This window comes from Molothrus ater, chromosome 24 (genome assembly GCF_012460135.2).
Source record: "Molothrus ater isolate BHLD 08-10-18 breed brown headed cowbird chromosome 24, BPBGC_Mater_1.1, whole genome shotgun sequence".
NCBI classification, from domain to species: domain Eukaryota; kingdom Metazoa; phylum Chordata; class Aves; order Passeriformes; family Icteridae; genus Molothrus; species Molothrus ater.
Window position 1 is genome coordinate 3,310,047 of NC_050501.2, and position 27,066 is coordinate 3,337,112.

The following is a 27,066-nucleotide window of genomic DNA, read 5'->3' on the forward strand; positions in this document are numbered from 1 at the left end:
GCTGCCGTTCCCGCCGGAGTCGCCGCCTCGGGACGGGGCTCATCCCGCTGCGGCCGCACGGGGAGCATCGCGGCGGGACCGGCCCCCTGCCCCCGCTGCTGGCGGCGGCGCAGCGCCTCCCGCCGCCCGAGCGCCGTGCTGGGCGGGCACCGGCCCCGGGCCGCCCCCGGCCCCGCCCCGGGCCGGGCTCCGCGCTCGCGGCTGAGGAGGAGCGCCGAGCTGAGCCGGGTCTGCCCAGCGCCGGGGCACCGAGAGCGGCAGCGCGGCCCCGGGACGCCGAGCAGGTGGGTCGGGCCGGGCCGGGTCAGGTTAGGTCAGGTCAGAGCGGGCCGGGGCGGGAAGCGCTGCCCGCTGTGGCTCCGCTGTGGCTCCGCTGCCCCGGGCGGGACGGGCGGTGGCGGGGGTGCCCCGGCGGGCTCAAGGGAAGGCACCGTTCCACCGGTGCCGTCTGGGGTCCCGGCATCCCCCGGAACCCGGCCGGGGTCACGGTGGCGGGACAGGGTCGTGGCTTGCCGGAGAGCTCGGTCCGGCAGCACGATGCACACACCGCTTTCCGCAAGGAGAAAACCGCAGCCTTTGGGCCGTGCCCCTTCGCCAGAAGTTGAGGGCTTGATCAGTGCTTTATGAAGAGAGTGCTGAGACTTTATCCGACCAGCAGACCCGGGAGTAAACCATAACCAAATGCTCAAATGTAGCACAGGAAAAATTTCAGCACATCTGGAGTGATTTCTGTTTTTCCAGAGAATCCCAGGGTAGCTATGGGAGAGGACTGTAAGCCTTGCTTTGTGTGTGTATGCTAGACAAAGACTCGGAAGTCACAGTTTGGATCTCACATTAAAAAATAGCTCAGGATCTTTGCAATTTTCTTTTTCTTCAACACAGTTATGTTTCAGATTTTGTTCTCTTACAGGTAACTTTTTACTGTTTTCTTTATCCGTTTCCAGCTCTGTACTTGTGGTTACCTTAACCACTGACACTTTAATGAGAACTCATGGGGATGTTGGATAAACTTTTCCAGTTAGCCTGGGTGAAGCGTGGTGGGAGGAATTTCTCTCCACAGGCTTGCAGCGCAAACGGATGGCATGTGCCAGGGTTACGGATCTTAACGGGGCAGGATTTGATACTGAGGTCTCTTTGCTTAAATCTGAACTTGCTCTGTTCATTGTTTCCCAGTTTTGAAAATGATAAAGGAATCTTTCCAAAGTGGAAAACCTATTTCTAGGAGCAGCGGAAAGGGCGAAGCTCTGGTGCATGCAGCATCCTGGTGGCAGCACAGACTTGTAGGGAGGAGTGTAGGGACGTTCCTTTTACTTTTCTGACTCCCCTACCAAGCATTAGAAATCTGTGGCTCTCCTAGCTGCCCAGGTGTTGAAGCTGCCTTTTTTCCCTGATTTCCTTTGTCAATATGTGGTTTAACTTCATGATAGGCAAAAAGGAAAGAGGAAGTCTGACATTTCTCCTATCTTATTTTGTGCCATCCTCTTTCCTTTTCCTAACATGGAGACTGTATTGTTCCCTTGCTCTTCTTGCTGACCACTTCCTTTGAGGCACAGAATTGTCAGCAGTAGTTTTATTCTTACCCAGCTTGGTCTGTAATTTTGCACGCTTTTTAAAATGGTGGCATAGCACAGGAGACAAAAATATAGGTGATATGGTTAGTTGTGGGCACTAATTATAGCAGATGCTCTACAACAAAAGGTATGTTTTGGAGCGTGAACTCCATAAACCTGTGCATAGGGAGTGCTGGGACACACTGAAGGCAGGGCAGTGTTTGGAAACAGCCAGAATTCCCTAGCAGGAGGCCCTGGGAACTGTTCCGTGATCTCAGCTTCTGTCTTGGATTTTTTGAGATGCCTCTTAGGGTAAAATCTGTGCTCTTCTCCTGCCTGCAGAACAGCATCTGAAGGGCTGAGAGGTGAGTGGGGTGCTGAGGGTCACTGTGGTTCCCCAGCCTTTGGGAGGACAGGAGGTGGCTGCTGTTCCTGCAGCACATTTCCCTCAGCTCAGCTCCTGGTTTGCACTGTGGTTTCTTCTGGATCAGGTGCTGGAACAGCCCTGCTGTCCCAGAACACAGCTGGCAGTAGGACGGCTCACCTTTCCCAGGTCATCCTGTTCTGGGAGGAAAAGCAGGAGTCTCTTTCCTGGCTGCTGTCATCATGGGTTTTTGTCTGTAGTGCACCAGTCTTGAATGACTGTAGGCAGTATGCACTGGTTGTCAGTTGATTTCTGAGGGGTATGAGTTTAGCCATGTTCTTTTTTGGCTTTGGACATAGCAGCTTCAAGACTGAGGTGAACTCTTAACTGATGGAGCCAGAAAAAACTTCCCTGCAGGCAGGTTACCAAAATCCCCAGTGCACCAACTTTGGAAGCACTGTGTTCTGTTCCCAGCCAGGACTTGCTTGCTCTATTGCTTGCCTGATGAGGTAAGGTGCTTTCTGCTGTGTTCCTAATTGCAGCTGAGTTTCTGCTGTTACACGGTTGGCTGGTGTTTGAAATGCCAGCAGAGAGGTGGAAAAAATTGATTACTCTCAATACCCAAAGTGTTTCCAACACCCTCTCCCTTAAAAAGGACTTTTATGGTAATTGCAGCACTGATGCACAAGATTTTCATGGTGGTGCATCCTCATTGATGTCTGTAGGATTTTTGCTGCCTGTAGCTTACATGAGGCTGTGCTTGATGAGCCACAGTTGCTGCAGCAACCTCAGGAGAGAAACAGGAGTTAAAACCTTGTTGTCTGCTTCACCTTTTCTGTGATAAAGAAGTTACCCAGAAACCTGGGGTCTGGCTGCTCTGAATAAAAGCCAAACCTCTTAACAGGACAAACAGCTCCATAATTCCTTTTAACTGCTCAATAAGGAATCATTTCTCCTCTGGTGTTCAGTATCCCTGGTTGAGATGTGCTGTTCATGCCCAGGTGCTCTGGCAGGAAGGTGCTGCCAGTGATGTTTGCAGTTCTGCTCAGAGTGCAAGTGGCTCATTCCTTAGGGGACTTTGCTTCTGCTGAAATAGGCGCAATTTCTATGGCCAAACTGGAAAAATTCAGAGAGAACTTCATCAAAATCAATTTAAGCATTTTACTCAGGTGGGTTTTTTTTCAAAAGGAGGGGATAGCTGTAACCCTCAATACCAGCTGTATCTAGGAAAGGGAGAAGACCGATTGTTAGGGGGCAGAGAAGCTTTATCAGTAGTATTTAATCTTCAAATTATTACTACCAGGAGCTTCAGGGTCACTTTTAAAGTGAGGTTGTGGCAGAAGAGCCAAGCTGCACGGGCTGGTTTGGTTTTTTGGCTGCTCTCTGGGAAGCTGCTGCCGTGGGCACTGTCCTGCAGCCACTCACCAGCGAGGAGGGGGCGTTTCCCACCAAGGCTGGGCTGTGTTTACTGGGCTCTGTCTGCTCTGAGGTGGGAAAAGGAAAATACTTCATTCTGTGGAGATGTAGTTGCTGAGAAAAGTCCTTGGTCTTTGTTTCTTCTCTTCCTTCCGTTTTGCTCTGGTTTTACCAGGTGTAAAATACAATTGTCAGCAGTTTACATGGAAGGGGAATGTCAGTTTTCCTGTTGAAGAAAATATCAAGGGTCTGATTGTGAAAGGAAAGGGGAAATTGAAGAATGCCACATGGCTTCCACCTTCCTGTGTTTCACCCCAGTAGAACTGACCACTTTGTCTGCAGATACTTGTTAAATGGAGAACAATTTTAACAAATTATTCTGCCCTTACTCTTAGGGGCCCACCAAGAGAATAATATTACTCTGGGAGGAATCAGAAGGACACGTTCATTAGGGCTAAATTAATAATTAGAATTATTCAGTAACGTCTTAACACAAGATCCAAAGAGCAATGGAATAAAAGTCCTGAAATTTACATTCTTGTTCTTAGTGTAGTCTCACTTTGACTTGATTTGGCCTGTGGTCATCTGATTGTTAATATTAATACATTTCATTTTTTATTTGCCTCTGAATATGTTACTGTAGATCGTCTCCCACTTGCAAACTGCAGGGTTCTTTTATGTGAAGTATTTTGAACTTCCCAAATACAAAATAAAAAAAAATATATTAATTCTAGACTCTTCTGTTTGGTGTCATGGCTGGAGCAACAGTTTGTTGATGTTTATGACCAATCTGCCCAGTGCCAGTTCTTCTCAGGAATATAAATTATCTTCCAGCACCAACTTGGTGCTGATGCCAAGGACATGATCTTGACTTGCTTCCTAACTTAGCTTTGAACATCTGAGCTGTGAGGAATGAGGAATGTGCTGCATCGAACCTGGAGCTCTTGGCGGCCCCCGGTGTCATGAATGCAGTGAGCGGAGAAGCCAGCGCAGGTGACTGGACAGCTGGAGCTGTTTTCTCCACACAGGAGGGGCAAAGAGAACTCTGAATAGCTCAAGGAAATGCTTGGTGTTGTTTGAACAGTCAGAGATCTGCTTCCCTAGTGCTTCCTCCAGCACATGTTACACTCGACCCTGCCAGCACTCCACGCCAATAGGAGTCAAGTCTTTGTCCCCAGTGGTAGATTAAACTGCTTGGCCATTGTTGCAAGTCCAAGATTTCCCTCTCTCACCCTGTTTAAATGACTGCTTGGATGTGCAGCCAAAGTAAATATGAGCTAATAAAAACGAGAGATAACACATTCAGAATAGTTGTTACGGACTAACTGTAGCACAAAGAGGCACAAGTTTTGCTGGCAGCTTTTCTGCTTAAGTTTTGAAGCTCAATTACCTGAAAAAGAGTTGGTATGGATCAAGTATAACTTCCTTTCTATTGCAAAGGGGGAACTGTATCTGTATTCATGTGTATCTTCAGAATGAGAAAGGCATCTGCTAGGCTGCTGAGGCTCTAGTGCCTGCCTTGCAAGGTGTCACCAGCCCAGGTGAGCACTGCCTCAGCTGAAAGGTGGACGTGCTGTGGCAGGGCATGCAGCTTCAGAATACTCTTCTGTATTTCCCCACAGTCCTTTTTCATGTTGGCAATAAATGCATTTTTAATTGACATTTTCAGCTCCTCAGCACACAGCCTGTGAGGGTCACTGCTGCAAGGTAACACAGATCTGTAGTCTGCTAGGGGTTGGAAGGAATGGAGATATTTACATGGAATTTACATGGATATTTACTTTTGGAAATGCCCCAGCTTACAGTAAAGAGAAGAATGAGATTGGGGGAATATCACAGTGGAGTGACAGGGGTGGGATTGCCCCTGTATTCCTGTGTGCTGTTGGACACCTGAGTTACAGCTGGTGCTGTAGTGAGGAGCTGGAGAGGTCTGTAATTGCTTGGGATTAAGGCTGCTCTAAGTGCTGTATGTTACCAGCACACATCCTCACTGTGTGTCTGGAGAGGGCTGACCCACTGCAGTCCTTCTACAGTGGATTTCTTTGCTTTTCCCTTCCTGAGACCTTTGGCTCTGGATCCAGTGTGGTTCTACATCCTGTCCTTCAGCCCCTACTGCAGTGGAATGGTCTGTGATCACCAAAAAGTTAGAGAGAACTGAGGGCTGAGTGTGTGATATGGCATTAAAGGATTAATGGCTACTGAGCAATAATTACCATAAATTATGCAGACTAAGTCCAGATCTAGGAACAGTTTTGCCTCTTTAATTCCAAGCCAGTCGTGGCTCATGCTGACAGCACACCTGGAAATGAGGTAACTGAGTAATCTGCCCACATTGTTCAGATCTGCTGGGGTTTGGGCACAGACTTGGTGTGTGTTTTCCCTGCTCCTGGGCAACCTTTGTTCTCCTGCAGCCAGGAAGTCTCCCTGATGGGATAAGAGAGGGAGCTTCTGTTCCTTTCTTGAGAAGGACGCTGTTAATTCACCTGCGGTGCGACTTCCCTGTGAAATTCCCTTCCCAGATGCAAAGATCTCGCTGTTATTGCAGTATGAGATGGAAACACTTCCAGTGCTGCCTGAACATGTTATTTAGGTCAGTTGCAAGGAAGATGGCAACGTGAATCAGAGCAGTTGGAAGAGAAAGAAAGTCATTAGACAGCACCTTGACATCCCCTGCCAATGCGGGGATTTTCTGTGCTGACGCAGAAGCCGGGCTGGAGCAGGAGCACACGTTCGTTGTCTTGTGCTCTTGGGATGGTGCTGTGGCTGGGGAGCTGGACTGGCAATGAACCAGGGGCTGCAAAGACAGACCCTACCTTTGCCACTCTGTATCAGCACCTAGATCTAATGGTGGGTGCGTGAACTAATCTCAGAGAGAGAGAGAGAGCAAAGTCTCCTCCTTATCGCTCTGGAAAACGAGATATATCAGGATCATTGTCCTGAGTGCATCCATCGTGGGTGAATGAGCCTCCAGAAGGTGGTTTTACAGAGGCATGTTCATCATGTTGCTGTAATCATTGACAGCTCAGGGGATGTTCCCACCCCAGTAATGGGCATGTGGTGCCCAGTGCACTACAGCAGCTCCCAGGGAATTCAGCAGAATTCATTCACCAAGGCCTGAGTGTGCTGGGCCAGCTTTGGGCTGGAGGGCTGTCAGTGATGGTGGGAAACCCCTGAAAATATCCCACTGGGCAGGGTTCTGCCAGGCACTCCGTTTCCCTTCCCAAAGAAAATAGCCTGAATTTACCCAGTGCTCTGTAGAGACCTGTAGGCTAAAACAAATTATTTTTACACAGTAGGAAACCTTGGGACCAACCTTAACTGATGAAGTAATTTGCCAGCTTTTAGCCTCAAGGTCCCTAGTCCCTCAGGGCTTTCCAGCATAAAGGCTTGGGTCGGTTTCCCAGAAAGATTCTCTTGGATATGTGCTTTTGGCTCATTACTAGCTGTTTTATTTTTCCAAGAGCCAGCTCTCGTTAGCTTCGTTCTCACAGCATTGTTTTCTTTCTAGAAGAAGCTTTTGCTGGCTCTCCTAAACTATTGCATGGGAATTGCTTACTAGCTTACTTTTTTTTTTTTTGTTTGTTTTGACCCAAAGCTGTGCTTTGCTCCCCTCTGTAACGCTGCCAGCATAATTTCCAGTCTCTTTTAAGCATATGTTTTGCAATAATATCTAAAGCCTTGGCTCCAAGTAACTGCCTTAAAGAGAGATCAGTATCTTCTAACGAAGGAATTGAGAAGCAAATAGTGAGAACAAAAGCAATATCTTGAGAGCCTGTAAGACTATCCTGACCTTTCCCAAAGGCCTCAGCCTGGCCCTCAGTGCTCAGCAGATGGCAGAAATCAGGGTGGACTTTGATTTGTAGAGGCCTCTGCCTTGCCGCTGTGTTTGCGGGAAATGTGCTCAGCACATTGTGGCCATCTGGGCTTGACTGTACTATTCTGATAATCCCCAGGGAGCCTTCTCCAGCAAAGCTCATCCTTGATGGAAGTCCTCTCTGGCTGACCTTGTGGAAGGCTAGTATTAGCAGTGTGGGTTTTTGACATTTGACAGCAGCATTCCTCATAGGAAGAAAATGGGCTTGGGAAATGCTTTGGCCAGGAAGGAAGGTGCCACTCACCAGGTATCCATGTGGGCACACAGCTGGAAGTACACCAGAAAGTGAGGAGGTTAGTGTTAATATTTTCTAAACTTCAGGAGGAAGTGTTACAGGAATGCAAAGGCCATCAGAAAACCAACTGGAAAATTGCCTTGCTTTAGATGGGAGAACCAGATGGGGGGGAGTTGAACCTGGAGCTGAGAGTCTCAAAATTGCAAGGGAGCTCAGTGACCATTCACAGGGAGACAAGAGTCAGATGAGGGGGTCCTGGCAGGAGCTGGAATCTTCATCTGGATCTAAATGAAGGTCTGCTTTTCAGAAGAACTGAGCTGGCTTTGTCTGAAATCAGAAGAATGATTGGGTGCTCAGCATCCTTGGAACTGAGAGGTCAAAATATAGGCTGCCAAATTCAAGAAATGAGGAAAGAACAAAACCAAACCCTCTCCCAGGCTTTATTCTTAGGCTGTAACTGCTCTGCCTCAGATATTTGGCATTTCAGGTGTGGGGGGGTGTATGGCAGCTTGAGTGGCCAGTCCCAGGGGCAGTGCTGTCCTCAGGGAGCAGGATGTCTGCCCTGCCCTTTGCACTGTGCATCTGGCAGTGTGTGCCTGATTTTGCTCCTAAATCACACTCTTTCTGCTCATGACCCACCCACGATGGGCTGTTGGACCTGTGGCACCCGTTCTGCTCCCTCCTGCCTGTCCCTGGCCATCCATAGTGACAAGTCTCAACCCTTTTCCCCACCTTTTGACTCTTCAGCTGTGCAGTGTGTGGAGCTTGCTCCAGGCTGCTTGTGACTCAGACTCCCAGGAGAGTTTGTGATGGTGCCACAGAGGCTCCTGTGCGTGTCTGTCCCATGGCAGTTTGTCCCTGTGTTGCCCAGGCTAAAGGGACTCTCCTGCCTCTGGCTCTGCTGGCCAGCCCTCGTCAGCCACACTCTTGAGAAATCTTAGTGGAGATGTCGACCTGGCAGATGGAAGCTGTTACCTCATTCCACAAAAATGCTTTGTTATTGAGAAAATGGAAACTGTCTGAGGTTTGGGAGCTGAATAGAGTCATTGGTGTCTGTTTTAACCGCAGTTTAGTGGTGACTGCTCAAAAGTTCCCCTCTCTGAGCATTCCCTTTTCCTACACCCATAATCTTCAAGCCATTGGAGGGCTGTGATGACTTAACTCATTAGCTGAGCAAAAAATGTTGAATGCTGCTGCATGCTCTGCAGAAACTTCACTAAAACCTCAACATCTTCCAGCAAAACAAAAATGATGAGCCAAGAAATAACCCTTTGCAAGCTGTTGGCCAGAGAAGTGATCCCTATGGACACTAAGCCAAATTGAACCGTTTTTACAGTTTCAGCTGGGTGTCTTGTTTACTTGACTTTGAAAAGCTCTCTGAAGATTATGCAGGAACTTCTTGCAGAGAAAAGACATGCTTGGAGACTTAGGTTTGTAATTCTTAAATGCAGTATCTGAACCCCAGTCCTGAACAGAAATTTCTTTTCATTAATTTTTAAAAGCAGATTTCAGCATTGTGGATTTGAGAGAGGAAAGACTAAAAATAGGGATTGAAGTGTTTGCAAGCTAGTTTTTGTATTGCTGTGAATAATGACTTGGCTTAATCCAGAAGAGCATTAACCTAAACACAGGCCTTGTTTTACTTAACAGATATTGTGAAACTGGCATCTGATATGGAAGGTTCTCTTTTTGAGAACCTTCCATAAGCATTAATCACCAGCACCCTAAGAGAACCAAAAGCAACAGCTTTGTGGAAATAAAATGAACACTTTATTTATGTATTTTTTAAACTAATTAATCTTGGCAGGCCAAATGAATGTCTTCCAGCTGCTACAGATGGTTTTCACATGACTAAATATTTTGGTGTGTAGAAAAACCTAAAATAGTGGAACCAAAAGATATTAAGTATTTAATTATTACCCTGGAATGTAAATATGACCTTGATATTTTAAATTTGTTTGCCCAAATTTCAAGTGTTCTCTTAGAAATCCATCAAACAATGCAGTTCTGACCTTGTTATCTGTGAATCAGAGTGGCTACTCAGCATCTTCTCCAAATTTATTTAAATACCAGAGTGGATTTTAGAAACAGGAATTTGCTTAACTGGAAAAAATAATCCCAGCTGCTTGAGGCAGAACCCAGGATCAAGGTTTGAAATGTAATGGACTAGTTCTGTTCTAGGTCCCTGCTTTCAGGTTTAGCCATAAAAATCCTTTCTAGGCTCAGCTCTGCCTCTTAAGGTCTTAAGGAAGTTTTTTAATATAAAATACAAATTGTAAAAGCAATTAGCAGTTCTTTTTTAGCCTGTATCTTACTCATTTATAATGCATTCTGGCTATGTGTTGTTCCTGTAGCTGTAAAGCAACCTTATTTCTTAAATGATCCAAGCCCACAAGATTTCCTTCATGTGAGAGTGTCAGAGGTAATTTCTGTTGTGGTTCAGGGCTGTGTGGTTGCAGATCATACACAACCTGCATGTGCACTCAGGCTTCTTGTGGAAAATGTCTTTTTGTAGTTCTTCTAATGAAGCAAAAGAAAGGGAATCATAGAACATGTATCTGAAAGGCCAAACCTTCAGCACAGTTGAAGACAAAAATTCCTCTCTGAGGTCCACACCTCATTGTTTCTGGATATTGCTCAGGATGGGAAGACAACAAAAAAATAATGGGTCCTAAGCTGTCCCTGAGTGCAAGGACTGCATTTGGCAGCATCATGAGCCCCAGAACCACCCTGAACTCCTGATTTTTGACCTCACCTTGGAATTCCCTCATTTGAGGCAAATGTGGATTTTTCCTTTCTTAAAAACGAACCCATTTAGAACTGGTGCATAACTTCCTGGTGCTGCCCTGTCCCGGTTCTGCCTGCCAGCTCAGCCTGCTCACTGCTAAACCCCCAGGTTCAAATAGCAGGAGCAGCTAGCAGAGGCATGGTGTTGGCTGGGAGATGACTCTGGATTAGCTGTGCTCTGTAACAGCACAGCACTCCGTCTCTCTGTTACAGGGTTGGAAAGCACCTTCAAGACCATGTCCCTGTCTTCCTTCTCCTCCTGCCTTTTCTCCTGCTCCTCACAGAGTCAGGGTTGTGCAATCTGTAGGTGCAGGTCTGTACCCCACGCTGGTGGGGGTCACAGTTTCCACTGACAGGGATATGTGCTGCATCTCCAAAGGGGAAGGAAGATGGAACTTGGATCTTGGTTCCATTTTTAGTTCTACAGGCCATGCCTAGTGCCAGAACTCTCTGAGGTGCAAATCCCAGGAGGGAGATAGCATTACTCCCTGACCTGTGGGTATTACAAGGGTAAATAATGTTTTTGCTGCTGACAGCTGTTAGGGAATTGAGGAAGCCACAATCCAATGAGAGGTGTGGGATGGCAGCTCTGGAAACTGAGGACTTTCTGCATTAATGATCTTGCACTGGATCATCACATGTGTTTGTGTCACTGGTATCAGAGAATCAATAACTAACTGCTTCCCAGGTAAATCTTTAGTTTGTGTCCTTAAATTTGGATTATTTATTCTCATCTTCCTCTTTCCTTGGCACATTTTCAAAAAGAAAAGGCAGCATCTAAATCTGAAGGCATTTCAGTGGCTCCCTTTAACTCACTGAACTGTTGACATCAAGAAAATTGCTGAGTGCCTAACTCAGAACATTCTGGAATACACAGACTGGTAGTGGAACTCACCAAGTCATTAAAAGCAAAAAGTGCACAGCGTGTTTTGCATCTATCTCAGCCAAGAAAAGTTTTATTTCTGCTATTTCACAACCCTATGCAAACACCATATAACTCACAGAAAGATTAAATCTGGCCCAATGTGCATGTGCAGAAGTGTTGGATGTGTTGCTTTTGGAGAGTCCAGAGCTGAGTGTGGGAAATCACAACTGCATGTCAGGTTGGTGAAGGTGCACAGATTGTGTTGTGCCTCATGCCACGTGAAACAGCAATAACTACAGGATGATGAAATGATGCCTTCAGGTCCTTGATAGCTTGGAGTTTTAATTTTAGAAGATGTAGAGCAGAACTTTGAATAAAAATGAAAGAGGGCAATGCAGAGACCTTGAATAATGAGTAGATCAGGCTGTTTGAGCCACAGTGACCCTTTCAAGTGACAATCCAGGTTCTGCTGCTCACTTTGTTAGCACCTGACTTGGTAAATCAGGCTGATAATGATGTTCATGAGTTTTTCACTTAATGTTAGGAGTTTTGCTTCTTCTCTTTTGTTTGTTTTTTTTTTCTGTCATCATGACGTTGAGCGATAGAAAGGCTTTGGAAGTGAAATTCGTCTATACAAAACTGGAATCGTGTCTCTTGTGAAAATTTAGAGTAACTTATTGCTAGTGTCCAATTTCTAGTCACAAGTAATGACATTTAAACCCGTGTAGGAAATACAATCCGTGTGCTGATGTCACCCTTGGTTTATGATACGAGTGCTTTTGTTGCTGGACAAGCACTTGGGTGTTTGCTGGTGAAGTGATGATTTACTCCTGAGAGTGTCTGGCTGGTGGCACCTGCTGTACCTGACTGTGAGGTGAGGCTAGAGGGGCACCCTGCACACCTGGGTTCCTGCTGCTCCATCGCTGTCAGCAATGCAAGGTAACAGAACTGGGCTGAGCTTTTATTTCCAGGGTTTGCCGGTTTGGGACAAACAGCTTGCAAATGGAGCACTTTTGTTCTGATCAGCTCCAGAACAGAGGGAGGGGTGTTGGCATTGCAGTGGAGCTCCTGATCCTCAGGCTGCTTGAGCATGTGAACAGCTTTGGGAGCTTTTTCCCAATAGTCAGAGTGCACATCAGCATCAAGGAGTGTGGAACACCTTCCCTGCAGCAAAGAAATGCGCATTGCTCCATATCTGCTGAGACAGCAGCTCTTCTTGGTCTTCAGCTGAAAGTTGCCAAGAGAGGAGCCTCTCTTAGTGAAAATTTTGGTCTTTCTGATCCTTTTTAACCTGTGGGAGATGTGCTTCATGTAGGATTCCTTGTAAATCTCAGATGGGAATTAGAGAATGAGGCTCTGTAAAGGAGCCATGGACCTGGATCAGGGACTCTTAATGTTTTACTTTTCTGTTCATGTCGGATTTTTTTTCTGTAAAGGAACAGCTTTTCCTCTCTTTCTGAGTTTTTAGGCACAGTCAGTGCACATGTTTACTGAGCTGCCTGCCAGCAGCAGCTCCAGTTCTGACACAGACACGTCCAGTGGGCAGGAGCATGGGGCTGGAAACTCCATGTGGTAGCTGCATGATACGAAGGCATTCCTACATTTTGTGGGCATTTGTGTCCCTTAAAATAGCTTTTCCGCATAGTCTTTTGGATGTGGCACAGTTTTCCCTTTCATGGGTGCCACCAAAGACTATTTCTGCCCAGAAACAGGAGCGCATGTTACATCTTGCAATTTCCCTTTTAGTACTTGCAAGGAGTTATTTTGTAAAGGTGTTATGCGAAATACGTGACAATTGCAACTGATGGCTTCTATTATTTAAATTTTATAGTACTTAAGAGTCATTTTAAAGGTGTCAGTGAGAATGGTTTGAAGATAACCACCTCTGTATCATGAAAGTAAATGACACGTGCTGGCCGGATCACCTGGCAGAGAAGTCTTCAGCCACAGAAGGGAACTCGTTTCACTTTTACCCTGGCAAGGCAGTGGCTGGAAGGTGTTCCCTTCCCCTCTCAGCCATCCCATCTGTCCCCTTTGTGTCCCCTTTCCTCGGCTGTGCTGCCCTTGGGAGCGCTGCCCTGTTGGGAGGGCTGCAGCTGGCACACACAGCATCTCCCTGGCAACAAATGATCCTCGGTTTTGTTTCGGAGAACCATCAAGCCAAGCCGTTCCCGGGGTGGTAACATGAGACAATTTGTCTTTTGCCAGGACTCAGTCCTCCCCCAGATTTAGAAGCTGCTCGCATGCTTGGTGCTGCAGGGCTGGCATTGCCTTTGCTCGCAAGGGACACCAGCAGCTGTAAAAAGCACTTTATAGGGAGAGTGGCCGTGTTCCTTGGGCCAAGAGCCAGCACAGGTGGGGAGGCCCTCGGGGATCTGTGGCAGAGAGAGCGCACAAGTGTCACTGCAGCGTCTCACGTCACCTTCCTGCCTTTCTCTTCCCTCTGATGATTTTGGAGAGCCCCAAAATGCACAAAACTGCCATGGCTCAGATGCACAGTACCTCTCTCCATCAGTCTGCTTATATGCAAGAAACCAACTGCAAATCTTTGTGTTTGGGAGGCAAAGAATCAAATCGGAACAGGAGTATTTTGACCAAATTTGGTGAAAAAATTCACTTTGCCCTTTAAGTAATAGGCGTGCATTAAATAAAGCATGTCTGGGATATGTGTCTTTTCCTGCTACTGGAAGTCAAAGTTGCTTTGTTTATTGAAAAGAAACATGAAGCTGAGCAGAGCCTTGATCAGGCAAAGAGCTTTCAGGCTTGCTGGGGACACAGGGAATAGGGAGTGGGTTCAAATTGTACAGGTTGGTTTTCAGGACACGAGCTAAAAACACCATCACTAGGGCTGTGTCCAGTGCTTGGGGCAGTCCCTTGATTGCCTTTTTGGGCAAAACAGAGGTGAAATCTCGTAAGGATCTTTTGTTAAGGACTGCAAAAAGCTTTGTAAGTACTGACTTACATTATGTATCAACTCAGAAATAAGAATGGCTTCACCCTCAATTTAAAAAGCAGCTGTCTCTAAGGGAAGGAAAAGAACAAACTACAGTGTAAGGATTCAGTTGTGAGAGAACTTCAGGGAAATAGAGCGGAATTACATTATTCTGCAGTAATATCTACATTGAGATGCACAGGCCCCAAGAACTAGCAACTGGAGCAGCCAGATTATTTTTTCTGCATATAGGCTGTGATGTCTGTTTGAGTTGCAAGATTCTTGTGTGCTGAGCTGATCCAAGATGAAGGTACATTGGCCTCAGTGTGCAGTTAGTCATTTCCTGTCACGCTTGCATGTTTGAATTCTGTTGTACTGCATATGACCTTTATTTTGTGGGGCAAAGAGATCTTGAAAACAGGATTGCCAGGAATCCTCAGATTGTTGAGTTGGACAAGCAATGAGGAATTGATATGGCTGTGGGTTACAGGGGTATAAACCAATTCAAAATTAAACTCTCAATGCTAGATTGTAGCATGCTCACAACGTGCTTGTTGAGAGTAATTGCACACCTGTCCCTTGCTCCTTTTTGAGAACTGGCAGGAGCAGCCCTTTCCCTGGACTGCAGCTCCTGCTCCTCCGATCACACCAAAGCTCCTGTGATCAGTCACATTCCCTGAAACTTGGCTTCAGCACCTTTCTTCCTCTTATGGCCACTGTGACCATGTGTGCAGCTGCTGCCCTCAGCCAACCCCTGCCTCAGTGGTGGCTGTGCCTGGCTGCCCGTGTCCCCTGCTTGTCACTGGCACGTGGCACCAAAGGTAGTACCTGTCACAAGGAGTCTCTCTTTTCTCTGCAGCCTCCTCAGAGACAAGCCAGAACCTCTCCTGGCATGGTTTTAGGCCGTGGGTTTCTGAACTGCCTGACAGAGCTGGCCAGAAGTTTCTGGAGTGTTCCTATCTTGCTCCTCTGCTCTCAGACTTCTTCCATCTGTTAATGGTCTGTTTGAATGTTATGGGTCCAAAGTGCCCAAATGACTTCAATTCCTGACTTCCTGTTGAGTGCACAGAATTTGCTTACTTTGTGCTCATTTTGAATAAGATTAACAGTTGATCTCTTGAGCAAACATTCCAATTTAATGTCAGCAGAATGACATAGGCTGCCTGCTCTGCGTGTTCCCAAATAGTTTTACTGCTGTTAGCTACACCTCTGAAAGACCATGATTTTGTTCAGAACCTAAAATAGTTAGTTAACCCCTACAGATGTTTAGTAATAAATGTTTAACTCTGAAACCATTCCCTCTTTTTTTCCCTTGGCAGAGTTCTATGGTTGCATAGTAGGGACTCTTCAGCTTCTTTCTCAGACCTTGGCAGAATTAACTTTCCTTAAAGAAAGTAAGTCCAGAGCAAGGGCTGAATTAGGGCTGAATTGTCTCCTGTGCCTCTGCCTGTGCTGCTGGTACCTCAGGAGCCCAGCACAGCAGTGGTGGCAGCTTGCCCGTGCTCACCTTGGACCAGGTGTGATGTCTCTGTCACAGTTTCCTGCAGGCACCCCCGGACAGGCTGGGGGCTGGAGGCAGGTGTGATTTTCTTGCTGATTGTATTCTGTTTAAGAGTACAATCAGACATTTATGGGATAGGTGTGGTTTTGGCACTGTCCTTTATCTATGTGCAGAGCTGCCAGGAGCAGTCTGTGATACGGCTTTGTTCTTTGGATGGGGCAACTCAAAGATCTACCCTGAACAATGGGAAACCCTTATTTTGTCATTCCAAGACTGAATTAAAGTCATGCAACAGTTTAGGTCTTGTGGTTTATCAGATTCTGCTACTTCAGTTTTAACGGATTCTGCTGCCTTTTCCTCACCAAGTTGTGGGCATTTTCAGGAAGCTGCTTACCTTGCTGACAGCAAGTTATTTTATTTGAAATGCAAGGTGTTCCTTTAGAGTGCTGCCAGCCGTTTTACTCAATCTGTTGCACAGCCTGGAGCAGGCCCATGACAGCTCTGGGCAGGAGGGTGTCCTGCCCATGCTTGGGGAAAGGCTGAGGCACAGCTTGCTCAGCAGAGCCTGGTGTGTGCACATGCATGGCACAACACCCCAGTGGTGGAGTGTCACACACATCTTTTATGAAAAATCCTTTCCTTAAGATTTTTTTTTCTCCTGAGAAGCCTCAAAAACCAAATGTAAACAATGGTTATCTGCTGCTGTGGAATGCAACAGGAGGATCTGTGATTGGTCTCATCTGGTTGTTTCTAATTAATGGCCAATCACAGCCCAGCTGGCTCAGACTCTGTCCGAGCCACAAGCCTTTGTTATTAATTCCTTCTTTTTCTACTCTTAGCTCGCCTTCTGATGAAATCCTTTCTTCTATTCTTTTAGTATAGTTTTAATATAATGTATATCATAAAATAAATCTAACCTTGTGAAACACGGAGTCAGATCCTCCCTTCCCTCATCCTAAAACCCTTGTGAACACGGTCACAGTGCAGGAAGGATGTGGCCATACACCCAGCTGATCTGCTTATCTGCTGCCTCTGAGGCTGACTGTAAGAACCAAACTTTCCCTGTGTGTTGGAGAAATGAGCTGCAGCATCCTCTGGCTCTGCTGGTGATGGGGAAGCTGCTGTGTGATGCCTGTGGCTGTCCTGATGGTCCCTTCAAAGATCTCCTCCTTGCCATGCTGGAGCCCTTCCTACCTAAGATTTCAGAGCTGTTCTGGGGAAGGCTGAGGCTGGAAGGCAGCTTGGAGGCCAGAGCTGAGGGCAGGAAGTGACTCACTGGTGCTGCAAGCAGGAGGGTGAAGCTCTGATGCAACTCTGCTCCCAGGGGTGCCCCACGCAGGCTGGGGCACTCTGGGACCTCTCCCCAGCTGCCTCAGGCTCTCCTCTGACAGCCCTGGGGATGCTCCAGGGCTGCAGCAGTGCTGGTGGGTTTGGGAGCAGAGTGGCAGGGCACAGGTAGGCATGAGAAGCATGGAGAAACCCCCAGAGCACCCCTGCCCCCAGGAACCTGGGCTGGCCTGGGGCCAGGGTGCACAGTGACCCTGTGCAGATGCCCAGAAGTGGTGTCAGGAAACGTGGAATGAAAGCACTCCCAGCATAACAGAGGGGCTGGAGCTGCTCCTCAGAGCAAGCAGCTGGTTTGCCTTTTAGGGTCGGCAGCAAGCAGAAACAATTTCATGCAGATTCCAGGACCCATAATGGTTCTGGAAAGCTAGCAGGAACAAAAAGTGTTCTTCTCCTCTGCTGACCTTGGAGTGCTTTGGGGACTGTCTTTCAAAGCCATGTCCCTGCAGGGTTTCATCCTTACATGGGGAATACTTGCCTGTCCCAGTGAGGTGGTGCTTTCTCTCTGTGTGTCTGTTTAGGTGTGAACTGCAATTGCTTATATTTGTGTGTGCTCAGCCAGCCGGGGAGGTGAGAATAGGCAGGGACCTGACAGACAGTCAAAGGCGGGTCTTTTCCTGTGTCCTGGAAAGATGAAGTGTTTCCCTAGGAATAGCCCCGTGGATTACTCTAGGGTGACTCTGTGGAGCAGCTGGTTGTGAGCTGACAACAAACAACAAACTGGTGTGAAGTTATGTGGGGTTACAGGTTCACCACACACACAAGACTCCACACCCAAGGAGTTCATTGTAGGAGAAACCATCTCAAAAAGCCAGTTAAACTCTTCAGTGATTGTGTGGATCAGGCCCTACTCTGTCTGTATTGCCTCCTTTGCATAACAAATCCCTGGTCTATTGGTGCTAAAATTAATGCAGTGATCTCCTGGGGCTGTTGCTAAGCCATGGCTTGGGACAATGACACCAGGGTGGTGTTGGGTGCATGTTACTCTCTAATTAGAAAGTGGACTTTGCTGTGCTTCCTTGACAAATTGCTGACCTTTTCCATACACGAGGCTATTCTGAGCTCTGCTTCAGACTGATCAGATTTGCATCGTGGAGCACTTTGAATATTGTTTGTGAGTGAAGCTCTTGTTCCTAAAGCTGTTTGTTCATGGGCACAGGAGAAAAACTGAACTTCCTTTGCTCCAGGAGCACAACTACATCTTTCAGGGAACTCCAGGGAAAGAGGAGGCAGCTGGCAGGCATATATCTGTGTTTATTTTTGCCCTCCCAACAGCTAGTGAGACAGCTGAGCAATATCCCACATCCAGCTCCACCACCGCCCTGTACAAGGTTCCTGCTTCAGCAAGCCTTGTCCCCCCAGACCAGAGCCATCTGGCAATGCACAAACACCCTATTTACAGCTGCAATCCCATCATTACAGGGCAACACCTTGGTTAGCATTGGAAGGCGTTCCTGCCATCAGCCCAGCACACTCCACACACAGCTGATGTTTACAGGGTGGTGCAGAGGATGAGCACAGGCAGAGCATTGCCTGTATTGTACTTTCTGTGTCTGAGCCTCGATTAAAGGGGGGTTTAATGCATTTTAAAACTCTCTGTCCTTCATAAGGGAGGCAATTCCCAGGTTCATCATTACAATCACAGTAAGAATTGTGGGCTTTTCTCCTATTTCTTTTACTCCATTTCTTTTGTCTCACCTTCCTCTTCCCGGTCTCACAGCACCACATCTCAGGGACGAAGATGCTGCGTTTGCTTTGGTGCTGCCCAGGCTTCTACACCCCTGCCCAGCTCTGCATCTGAGAGCAGAACAAAGGGAGCAAACAGCTTATCTAACACAAATAACCCTGAGCAAACTTCCTGGGCCTGTTCTTGTTCTGTTGAAAAGGCAGCACAAAGTCTGTTCCCGTGTGCAGCCTTGGCCACGTGGGGCTCCTGGGCCTGGCTCTGCTGCACCCCCAGCCTGGGGAGCAGCACTCAGCTCCCAGTGTGCAGCAGGAACACAGATTTGGGGGAAAAACTGCTCAAAGTCTCCCACTGCCTTTATATCATTCCTGGAGGGGTTTGTTTTTCACTTCCTCTTCTGACAGCATCAGGGTCAGGGTAGTGGTGCTCAGGAGGCTTCTTCCTCATCACTGGTAAAATCCCAGCTTTGTCATTCAGGTTGTTTTTTTCTTCCTTTGTGCTTTCTGATGTCCTCTGAGCTTGTATTACTGGACCACAGAGCTAAAGTGCAGCCCATTGAGAAACATGGAAGTTCCCTGCTCTGGCAGTGCCTTAGTCTCTAATGAGCAAGAGTGCTCATTACAGGTCCTCTTAGTACAGACACACCTTGGAAAGTTCCCTTCACCAGGGCTGGGACAGGGGAGGAGGAGAAATGGAAATTTCATTTCATTCTTTGCCAGAGAGAAAGGTCCCAGGTAGCTTCAGGGAGCAAAGGCAAGTGGGGTGGCAGAGAGGGCAGCAGTGGGTGAGAAGCAGCCAGGAGCTGTGTGGGGGTCAGGGGAGCTGCTGCCCAGGCAGGGGAGCACCTCGGGGGTGCCCCAGAGGGGAGGGACACTGGGGGGGCCAGCACAAGGTGCAGTTCAGCACCCTGAACCAAACCACCACGTGCCTGCCCTGTGCCATAACAGACTGGGCACTGCCCTGTGCCATAACAGACTGGGCACTGCCCTATGCCCAGTAACAGACTGGGCACTGCCCTGTGCCATAACAGACTGGGCACTGCCCTGTGCCAGTAACAGACCTGGCATTGCCCTGTGCCAGTAACAGACTGGGCATTGCCCTGTGCCAGTAACAGACTGGGCACTGCACTGTACCCAGTAACAGACTGGGCATTGCCCTGTGCCCAATAACAGACTGGGCATTGCCTTGTGCCAGTAACAGACTGGGCACTGCCCTGTGCCAGTAACAGACCTGGCATTGCCCTGTGCCAGTAACAGACCTGGCATTGCCCTGTGCCAGTAACAGACTGGGCATTGCCTGTGCCAGTAACAGACTGGGCATTGCCTTGTGCCAGTAACAGACTGGGCACTGCCCTGTGCCAGTAACAGACTGGGCACTGCCCTGTGCCAGTAACAGACTGGGCACTGCCCTGTGCCAGTAACAGACCTGGCATTGCCCTGTGCCAGTAACAGACTGGGCATTGCCTTGTGCCAGTAACAGACCTGGCACTGCCCTGTGCCAGTAACAGACTGGGCACTGCCCTGTGCCAGTAACAGACTGGGCATTGCCTTGTGCCAGTACAGACTGGGCATTGCCTTGTGCCAGTAACAGACTGGGCACTGCCTTGTGCCAGTAACAGACTGGGCATTGCCCTGTGCCAGTAACAGACTGGGCACTGCCCTGTGCCAGTAACAGACTGGGCATTGCCTTGTGCCCAGTAACAGACTGGGCATTGCCTTGTGCCAGTACAGACTGGGCATTGCCTTGTGCCAGTAACAGACTGGGCATTGCCCTGTGCCAGTAACAGACTGGGCATTGCCTTGTGCCAGTAACAGACTGGGCACTGCCCTGTGCCAGTAACAGACCTGGCACTGCCCTGTGCCAGTAACAGACTGGGCATTGCCTTGTGCCAGTACAGACTGGGCATTGCCTTGTGCCAGTAACAGACTGGGCACTGCCTTGTGCCAGTAACAGACTGGGCATTGCCCTGTGCCAGTACAGACTGGGCACTGCCCTGTGCCATAACAGACTGGGCACTGCCCTGTTCTGCAGGCACAGAGCTGCTGGTTGGAGCTTTAGGGGAGGTTTGGTGGAGCACTGGCCCCAGCCCGTGCTGCTGGCAGGGCCAGGCTGTGGAGCTGCTCCCACAGGCACAGCCACACACGCTGGGCTGCCACGCTGGAGGGCACAGAGCGGGCATGGCCTGGGTGGCAGCTGGTGACCAGTGTCTGAAAAGGAACTTTGTTCCTCCTCAGTTGGTCACGTAGCCATGTGGGAGCACTGGATTTATTCTCCATCAGTCCTATCGGCACATACCAGGCTTGACAACAGCTGGGAGCTGTGTGGCTTGGCCAAGAATAGCCCTGGGGAGCTCTGGGCTGTGAGTCAGAGCTGTCTGGATCAGCTCCTGCCCTGGAGGCTGCCTCCCAACCTACAGCTGGCTGTGGGGAGGGGGTGCAGGCGCTGGGAGGGAGCTCCCTGACCATTAAATGCTTAACTGCAGATTGAGCTGTAATTGCTCGTTGTGAAGTGAGTGGGTTTGTGAAAAACTCTGCAGTGGAGGTGCTCTGCAGCTGACAGCTCCCTTGTAATTCAATGGGCTTGTCTACACTTGACAGCAACCGGGTTGAAGAAGGGTGTGATTTTGCAAGTGGAAAACTCCGTGTTTAGGAATAACCAGGCTGAACTAACCAGGAGGAAGATAGTCTTGTTCTGGAGTTAAAGCTCCAAAGAGAGCAAAGTAGTTCCACAAACCTGTTGTCTGTGAGGGAGATAAGCAGCAAGGAGAGATGTCAGGTCTCCTTCATGCCAAGCCCCAACAGGTGCTTGTGGAACACCCATCTGCCCCTGTAGCTTCTCCCTGGAGAGTGTTTATAGTTGGAACAACACATGCAGAACAGTTTGCTGGGACAAGGCTCCACAGCCAAGGCACAGAGCAGAGTGCCCAATTCCTGCTTCCCCATGGAGCTGCTGCTTTTAACCTCTGGAGAAGTTCCAGGGTTTGAGCTGCCAGCAGCCCCTCAGGCAGAGCTTCCAGCCATTGTGAGGAATCCTGCTACAGACCATGCAGGGCTGAGTGTGGGTCTCTGAAGGGCAGCTGGGCACACAGATCTCCCTTTGGGTGCCTGGCTCTCACACATCACAGTGGACACACAACCACGTGGCATGTGCATGGTTTTGGTGTCAAACCAAAACTTTTCATGCAGGAAATTTCTCTCTTTTTATTTTACACTTCACTTCCCAGGATGGTAGCAAAGCTTAGCTGCACGCTGACATGTCCAGGTTTTCTGAGTGGTGCCAAAGTTCTCCAGCTGTGAACTGGAGAAGAAGCCTGAAGGCCCTGATGTGTGCAGGCTCTTAGGGAAGTGCATGCAGCCCCAGAGCAGGAGCACAGCGTGGGTCTGGCCCCTGTGCCGACAGCAGCTCTTGGCTCAGTGCAGGGGCTCAGGAGCTGGCAGGGTTGCACAGGGACATCTCAGACAGCCTAAGCTGATGCTGAGCCACACCTCCCTGATCTCAGCAGGTGAAGGAGGGCCTCAGACCGGCACCATGACAGAGTGCTTCGACTGTGACAACTGCAAGGAGTCCCTGTATGGGCGCAAGTACATCCAGATGGACAATGGCCCCTACTGCATCCCCTGCTACGACGCGCACTTCGCCAACACCTGCGACGAGTGCAAGGAGCTGATCGGCCACGACTGCAGGGTGAGTAGAGGCCCTGCAGACAAGCAGGGCCAGCTCCCAAGGCCTTTGCTCCCCTGCTCATGCTGGCTGTACTCCCAGGAGCTGTACTACGAGGACCGCCATTACCACGAGCACTGCTTCCGTTGCTTCCGCTGCGACCGCTCCCTGGCCGACGAGCCCTTCACCTGCCAGGGCAAGGAGCTGCTGTGCAACGACTGCTACTGCAGCGAGTTCTCCTCCAAATGTATCGCCTGTGAGAAGACTGTCATGCCAGGTAGGAGCAGCTGGACTTGGGCATTGCAGTCTGTTTCTGGTCCCTTGGTGTCAGCTGGGGCTGCAGGTCCAGCATGAGAGCAGCATGGAAGAGAGTTGGGTCTCTGTTTTCCTGCCCTCCTGTCCATTGTTTGTCCAGCAAGACAGCACTGCTGGACAAGCTGTGATCACCACAGTAGCCCCATCTGTCTGTTCCCCTTTTTCACGAGGAAGTGAATGAAGGAGGAGATAACAAAGGGTTTCCTGGGCATTTTCTGCTGTGTGCTAACAAGAAGAGACAGAATGACTGAAGATGTGTGAGTGTCTCTGGAGAAGGCCTGAGGCAAAGGCGTGTGTGTCTTTACCTGGCTATTTTAGCACCATCTTCAGATGTAGGTTACGTCAGGCATCTCTGCCATGGCCTTTGTTCCAGTGCTGGGGACGTGTTCCTGCAGCCCTCCCCTTGTGGCTGTGCTGTGGGCATGAAGCCCCTCTCCATCTCCATGTCCTGAACTGCCACAGGGAGGGGAACATAGAGCCAGGTGTGCAGGAGCACAGCTCATCCTGCCCAGCCCCCTGTCCCTCTGTGTGTGTGTCTGTGTGTGTGTGTGTTGCTCCCTTGTGTCACTGCAGGGCTCTCTTTGCAGGCTCCCGTAAGCTGGAGTACAATGGACAGACCTGGCATGAGCATTGCTTCATATGCAGCAGCTGCCAGCAGCCCATTGGGTCCCGGTCCTTCATCCCAGACAAGAAGGATTATTACTGTGTCCCCTGTTATGAGAGCAAGTTCGCTCCTCGCTGCACTCGCTGCAAAAAGGTACGTGTGGCCTGAGAGCCCAGAGCCCCCAGCTCTGCTGCAGGGACAGGGAGCTCCCTGCTCCTGCCTGAGCCCTGTCAGAGGAGGGTTCAGGTGCCAGCACCCCGGCTGGGCTGTTTCCCTTTGCCTGTGTGTCACCAGCACGTGCTCTCTTCCTGCAGACCCTCACCAAGGGAGGAGTGACCTACCGGGATGAGCCCTGGCACAAGGAGTGCTTTGTCTGCACGGGCTGCAAGACCCCCTTGGCTGGGCAGCAGTTCACCTCCCAGGATGACAACCCGTACTGCATCAAGTGCTTTGGGAACCTCTATGCCAAGAAGTGCAGTGCCTGCACAAAGCCCATCACAGGTGAGCAGAACAGCTCTCTGAGGAGCCCCTGCAGGGGTGATGCAGTGGTCCTGGGGTCACTTCTGTCCCTTTGTCTGCATCTCTCACAGTGGCGAGCTGTGTCCTGTGGGAGGAATTCCCTCTACCCACGGGTAAAGACTCCAAAGTGACCTCTCAAAGCATGATTTCACTTCTCTAGCTTGCCTTTTTTGATACTGATGACCATATCCTGTGAAAAGGTTGTTCACAGACAGGGAAAGCCTAGAGCAGCACCTGGTGCAGGGGAGTCTGGAGCTGCTGTACCTGCCTAAGGCAGGGGAAGTAAGGGATCATCTTCTGCAGAACCCCCTAAGAGAGTCTGGCTTCCTTTTTGCCCTCCCCCATTTGACCTTCCCCCCTGCAACTCCCAGGTTCTTGCTGCTGGGAAGGCAGGAGAAGCTGTGAATCAGCTGGTGACTCAGAGGATGATTATGGCTGAGGACAGCTCCCAGGCACCCACTTCCCCTCTGGTCCTTATCAGTTTGTTTCAGCCCTGGGGAGAAGAGGGTCACAGCTCAGCAGTCCAACAACTGCCAGCAGAGAAAGGAAACTCCTGTGGAGCCTCTGCAGGAGCCTGGCCTGAGCTGGTGGCAGGGTGGCTCTTCCCAGGATTTGATTAAACCTCTGGAGAAGTTCCAGGGTTTGAGCTGCCAGCAGCCCCTCAGGCAGAGCTTCCAGCCGTTGTGAGGAATCCTGCTACAGACCATGCAGGGCTGAGTGTGGGTCTCTCTGAAGGGCAGCTGGGCACACAGATCTCCCTTTGGGTGCCTGGCTCTCACACATCACAGTGGACACACACCCATGTGGCATGTGCATGGTTTTGGTGCCAAACCAAAACTTTTCATGTTTGATAAGTTCTGTCTGACTTCATCCACTGTGATGGTGCAGCTCCTGTCCCAGCTCCTCCTAGGGGAGAAAATAGTGATTCTGGTCCCAATGTGTCAACCCTGCAAAGTCTGCTCTGAAGCAGTTTTAGTGCTTTTCCCCCACCAGAGTGGAGATCACATTATTTGCTCCTGGGCTGTGTTTTGCGTGCCACCACCAGTGCCACGTGTGAAGACCTGACCTGGAGATGATCAGTCTGTTCAGGAAGCTCATCCCAGTTTCCCCAGAGCCTCTGACCCTGCCCTCTGTCCCTCCCACAGGGTTTGGTGGTGGCAAATACGTCTCCTTCGAGGACCGTCACTGGCACCACAACTGCTTCAACTGCGCGCGCTGCAGCACCTCGCTGGTGGGGAAGGGCTTCATCCCTGACAACGACCAGATCCTGTGCCGTGACTGCAGCAGCGACCTGTGAGCCCCCGAGGGCGGGCACGGCGGGCCAGGGCCTCCCTCTGCTCTCCTTTGTGCCACGTTCCCAGCAGCACTGCGGGGGCAGAGCACGAGGCACAGGAGATGGGGGCTGACCCTGAGCTGTGGTGTGTTCAGGGGGCTCCTGTGCCCCCTCCCTGAAGGCTAGAGTATGCTGTGCTATGGCTCTGTGCAGTCAAAGCTAAATAAAGCTGAAAAAGCAGCTTTGAGACCCCCCCCCCCCCCAATTATTTACTCTTTCTTTTTTGCTTCCAGTCTAACCAGGCACAAGCCCAGGCCCCCAGCTGAGCAAAGGGCAGGAGTGGCTTTGGCCCTGGGCTGCTGGATCTGTGTGCTGGCAGATGTATTCACCCCTTGGCACTGCCCTTCCTTCTTTCTCCACGTGCTTCCCTCGCTCTAGGTGACACAAGGCAGTGTCTTGGGGCCATGCAGGTTGGCCATGCTGGCTTTGCACAGCCTTCCCATATGCACAGCTGGCCCGGGCATGAAGGGCACTGTCTTCTGTTCTAGAGGTTTGGGGACACCAGGCTGGAGTGTGGCCAGGAGAAGAGCATACATCTTGTCAGATGGGATCCACCTCTGGAATTCTGTCGCACCTCACTCTTTGCAGGCCAGACCCTTTGCTCAGCACCTCCATGGCAGTGCTCTCTTAGCTGTGAATGAGGAGTTCAAGTCACTTGTAGGTACGGGGCATTCAGCCCACCCACACCTACCCCATTGCCATCCACCTGTGCTGTGACCTCCCATGGCTGGGGTGGCTGAGCTGGAGCTGGGAGTGCTGGCCTGCTGATGCTCAGGTGCATCTGGCAGAGCCTAGAGAAGGGCATGCTGAAGGCTGAGAGCACTCAGGGCTTTATTCCTTCTCCATCCATCTCATGAGAATCCATGGGATGGGCATTGCTATCAGAGCCCAGCTGCCAGCAGCACTGGGAGCACCAGAGATAATTAATTCAGGGAAGGGAGAATTGCCCACAGTCTGTGCCTGTGATTAGCAGCTGCTGGGAGGGTCTGCAGGAGCACAGGGCTGCAGCACAGAGAGCAGCAGAGGGGGCAGCAGGATGTCCACAACCTGCTCCTCCAGGGCTGCCTGTGTCCCCAGTGGTAGGCAGGGAGTGGTGGCTCCTTCCAGCCATGCTCATCCTTCCCTGGGTCCCAAACAAGAAGCAAAGCAAAGATGGCACCTGGGGGTGGGGAGGGGGGATGACTTTGCATTGCCCAGGTCCCAGTTGGCCCCAACTGCAAAACAGGGTGTCTTGAGCCATCCCAGACTCACATGAGGCCTTGAGCAATCCCTGCCCGATGGCTGAGCTGGCCCTGGCCTGAGGCCCCTCCCAGTGGGATGCTCATGCCTGCCTTGTCTCTACATCTTTCTGCTTCTGTCTCCCTGGGACACTTTTGCCAACCCTGCTTCCCTGCTTAGTCAGCCACATGCTTTTCTGAAAACCTGTTCTTGTGGGTGTTTTCCCTTTTGTACTCATTTGTCATGAATATCCATCATTTTGTACACAACTACAGGATAAAGGGGCTAGCCCCCCACCCGGGCTTCACTTAGGAACAGAAAATATTGTGCATGTTGAAGTGTTATTACTCTGTGTTCAGATCCTTGTTGAATCCTTGTTTGGAAGCTTTGATGACAGCAAATCAGAGTTTGTGTGTTTGCTATTATGAGAGGAGCTTGGAGCCATCTCCAGAAGGAATTGTCCTAAACCTCAGCGTCCTCTGTATTTCCTACAGCTTTATACAATAAACAGTTTTCATGACACTTTCTCTTCTGTGTCTCTTGAACAGCAGGCACAGGGCAGAGTGCTGAGTGGGTGCTGGGCTCTGCTCAGCCTTGCCTCACCCCTGATCCCCTTCTGGGGACAGGCAACCTCCATAGTGCTCGTGCCTGCCTTCCCAAAGCACCATCAGCCCTGTGGTTGTGGGTGTGACACAGCAACAGCATCTCCCTCCTCCTGCTGGGTGACTGCAGTGCCCTCCTGGGGCTGGGGGTGTCCATCTGTCCGTGCCTGCTGTCTGTCCAGGCAGGCAGTTCTGCAGGACAGGCCCCAGCAGGATGTGGGGTGCTGCTCTGTGCTTGCAGGCTGGCTGTGGGACTGTGGGGA

At 49.9% G+C, this 27,066-nt stretch overlaps 1 protein-coding gene across 4 annotated transcripts; it reads left to right on the forward strand.

The window, feature by feature from the left end:
- The first annotated feature begins 185 nt into the window (after positions 1-185).
- FHL3 (four and a half LIM domains 3) lies at positions 186-26,723 on the forward strand. Of its 4 annotated transcripts, none has more exons than XM_036397213.1 (6): positions 186-284; positions 22,055-22,236; positions 22,315-22,489; positions 23,115-23,284; positions 23,446-23,632; positions 24,796-26,723. In XM_036397213.1, exons 2-6 carry the CDS (start codon positions 22,081-22,083, stop codon positions 24,945-24,947), a joined length of 840 nt encoding a protein of 279 aa, XP_036253106.1. In that variant the 5' UTR covers positions 186-284; positions 22,055-22,080; the 3' UTR covers positions 24,948-26,723. The 4 variants fall into 4 exon arrangements, with proteins under 4 accessions (XP_036253106.1, XP_036253105.1, XP_036253103.1 ...); XM_036397212.2 differs by having other exon boundaries at positions 197-284; positions 22,052-22,236; XM_036397210.1 differs by lacking the exon at positions 186-284 and adding an exon at positions 11,894-12,030 and having other exon boundaries at positions 22,052-22,236.
- Positions 26,724-27,066: the final 343 nt, after the last annotated feature.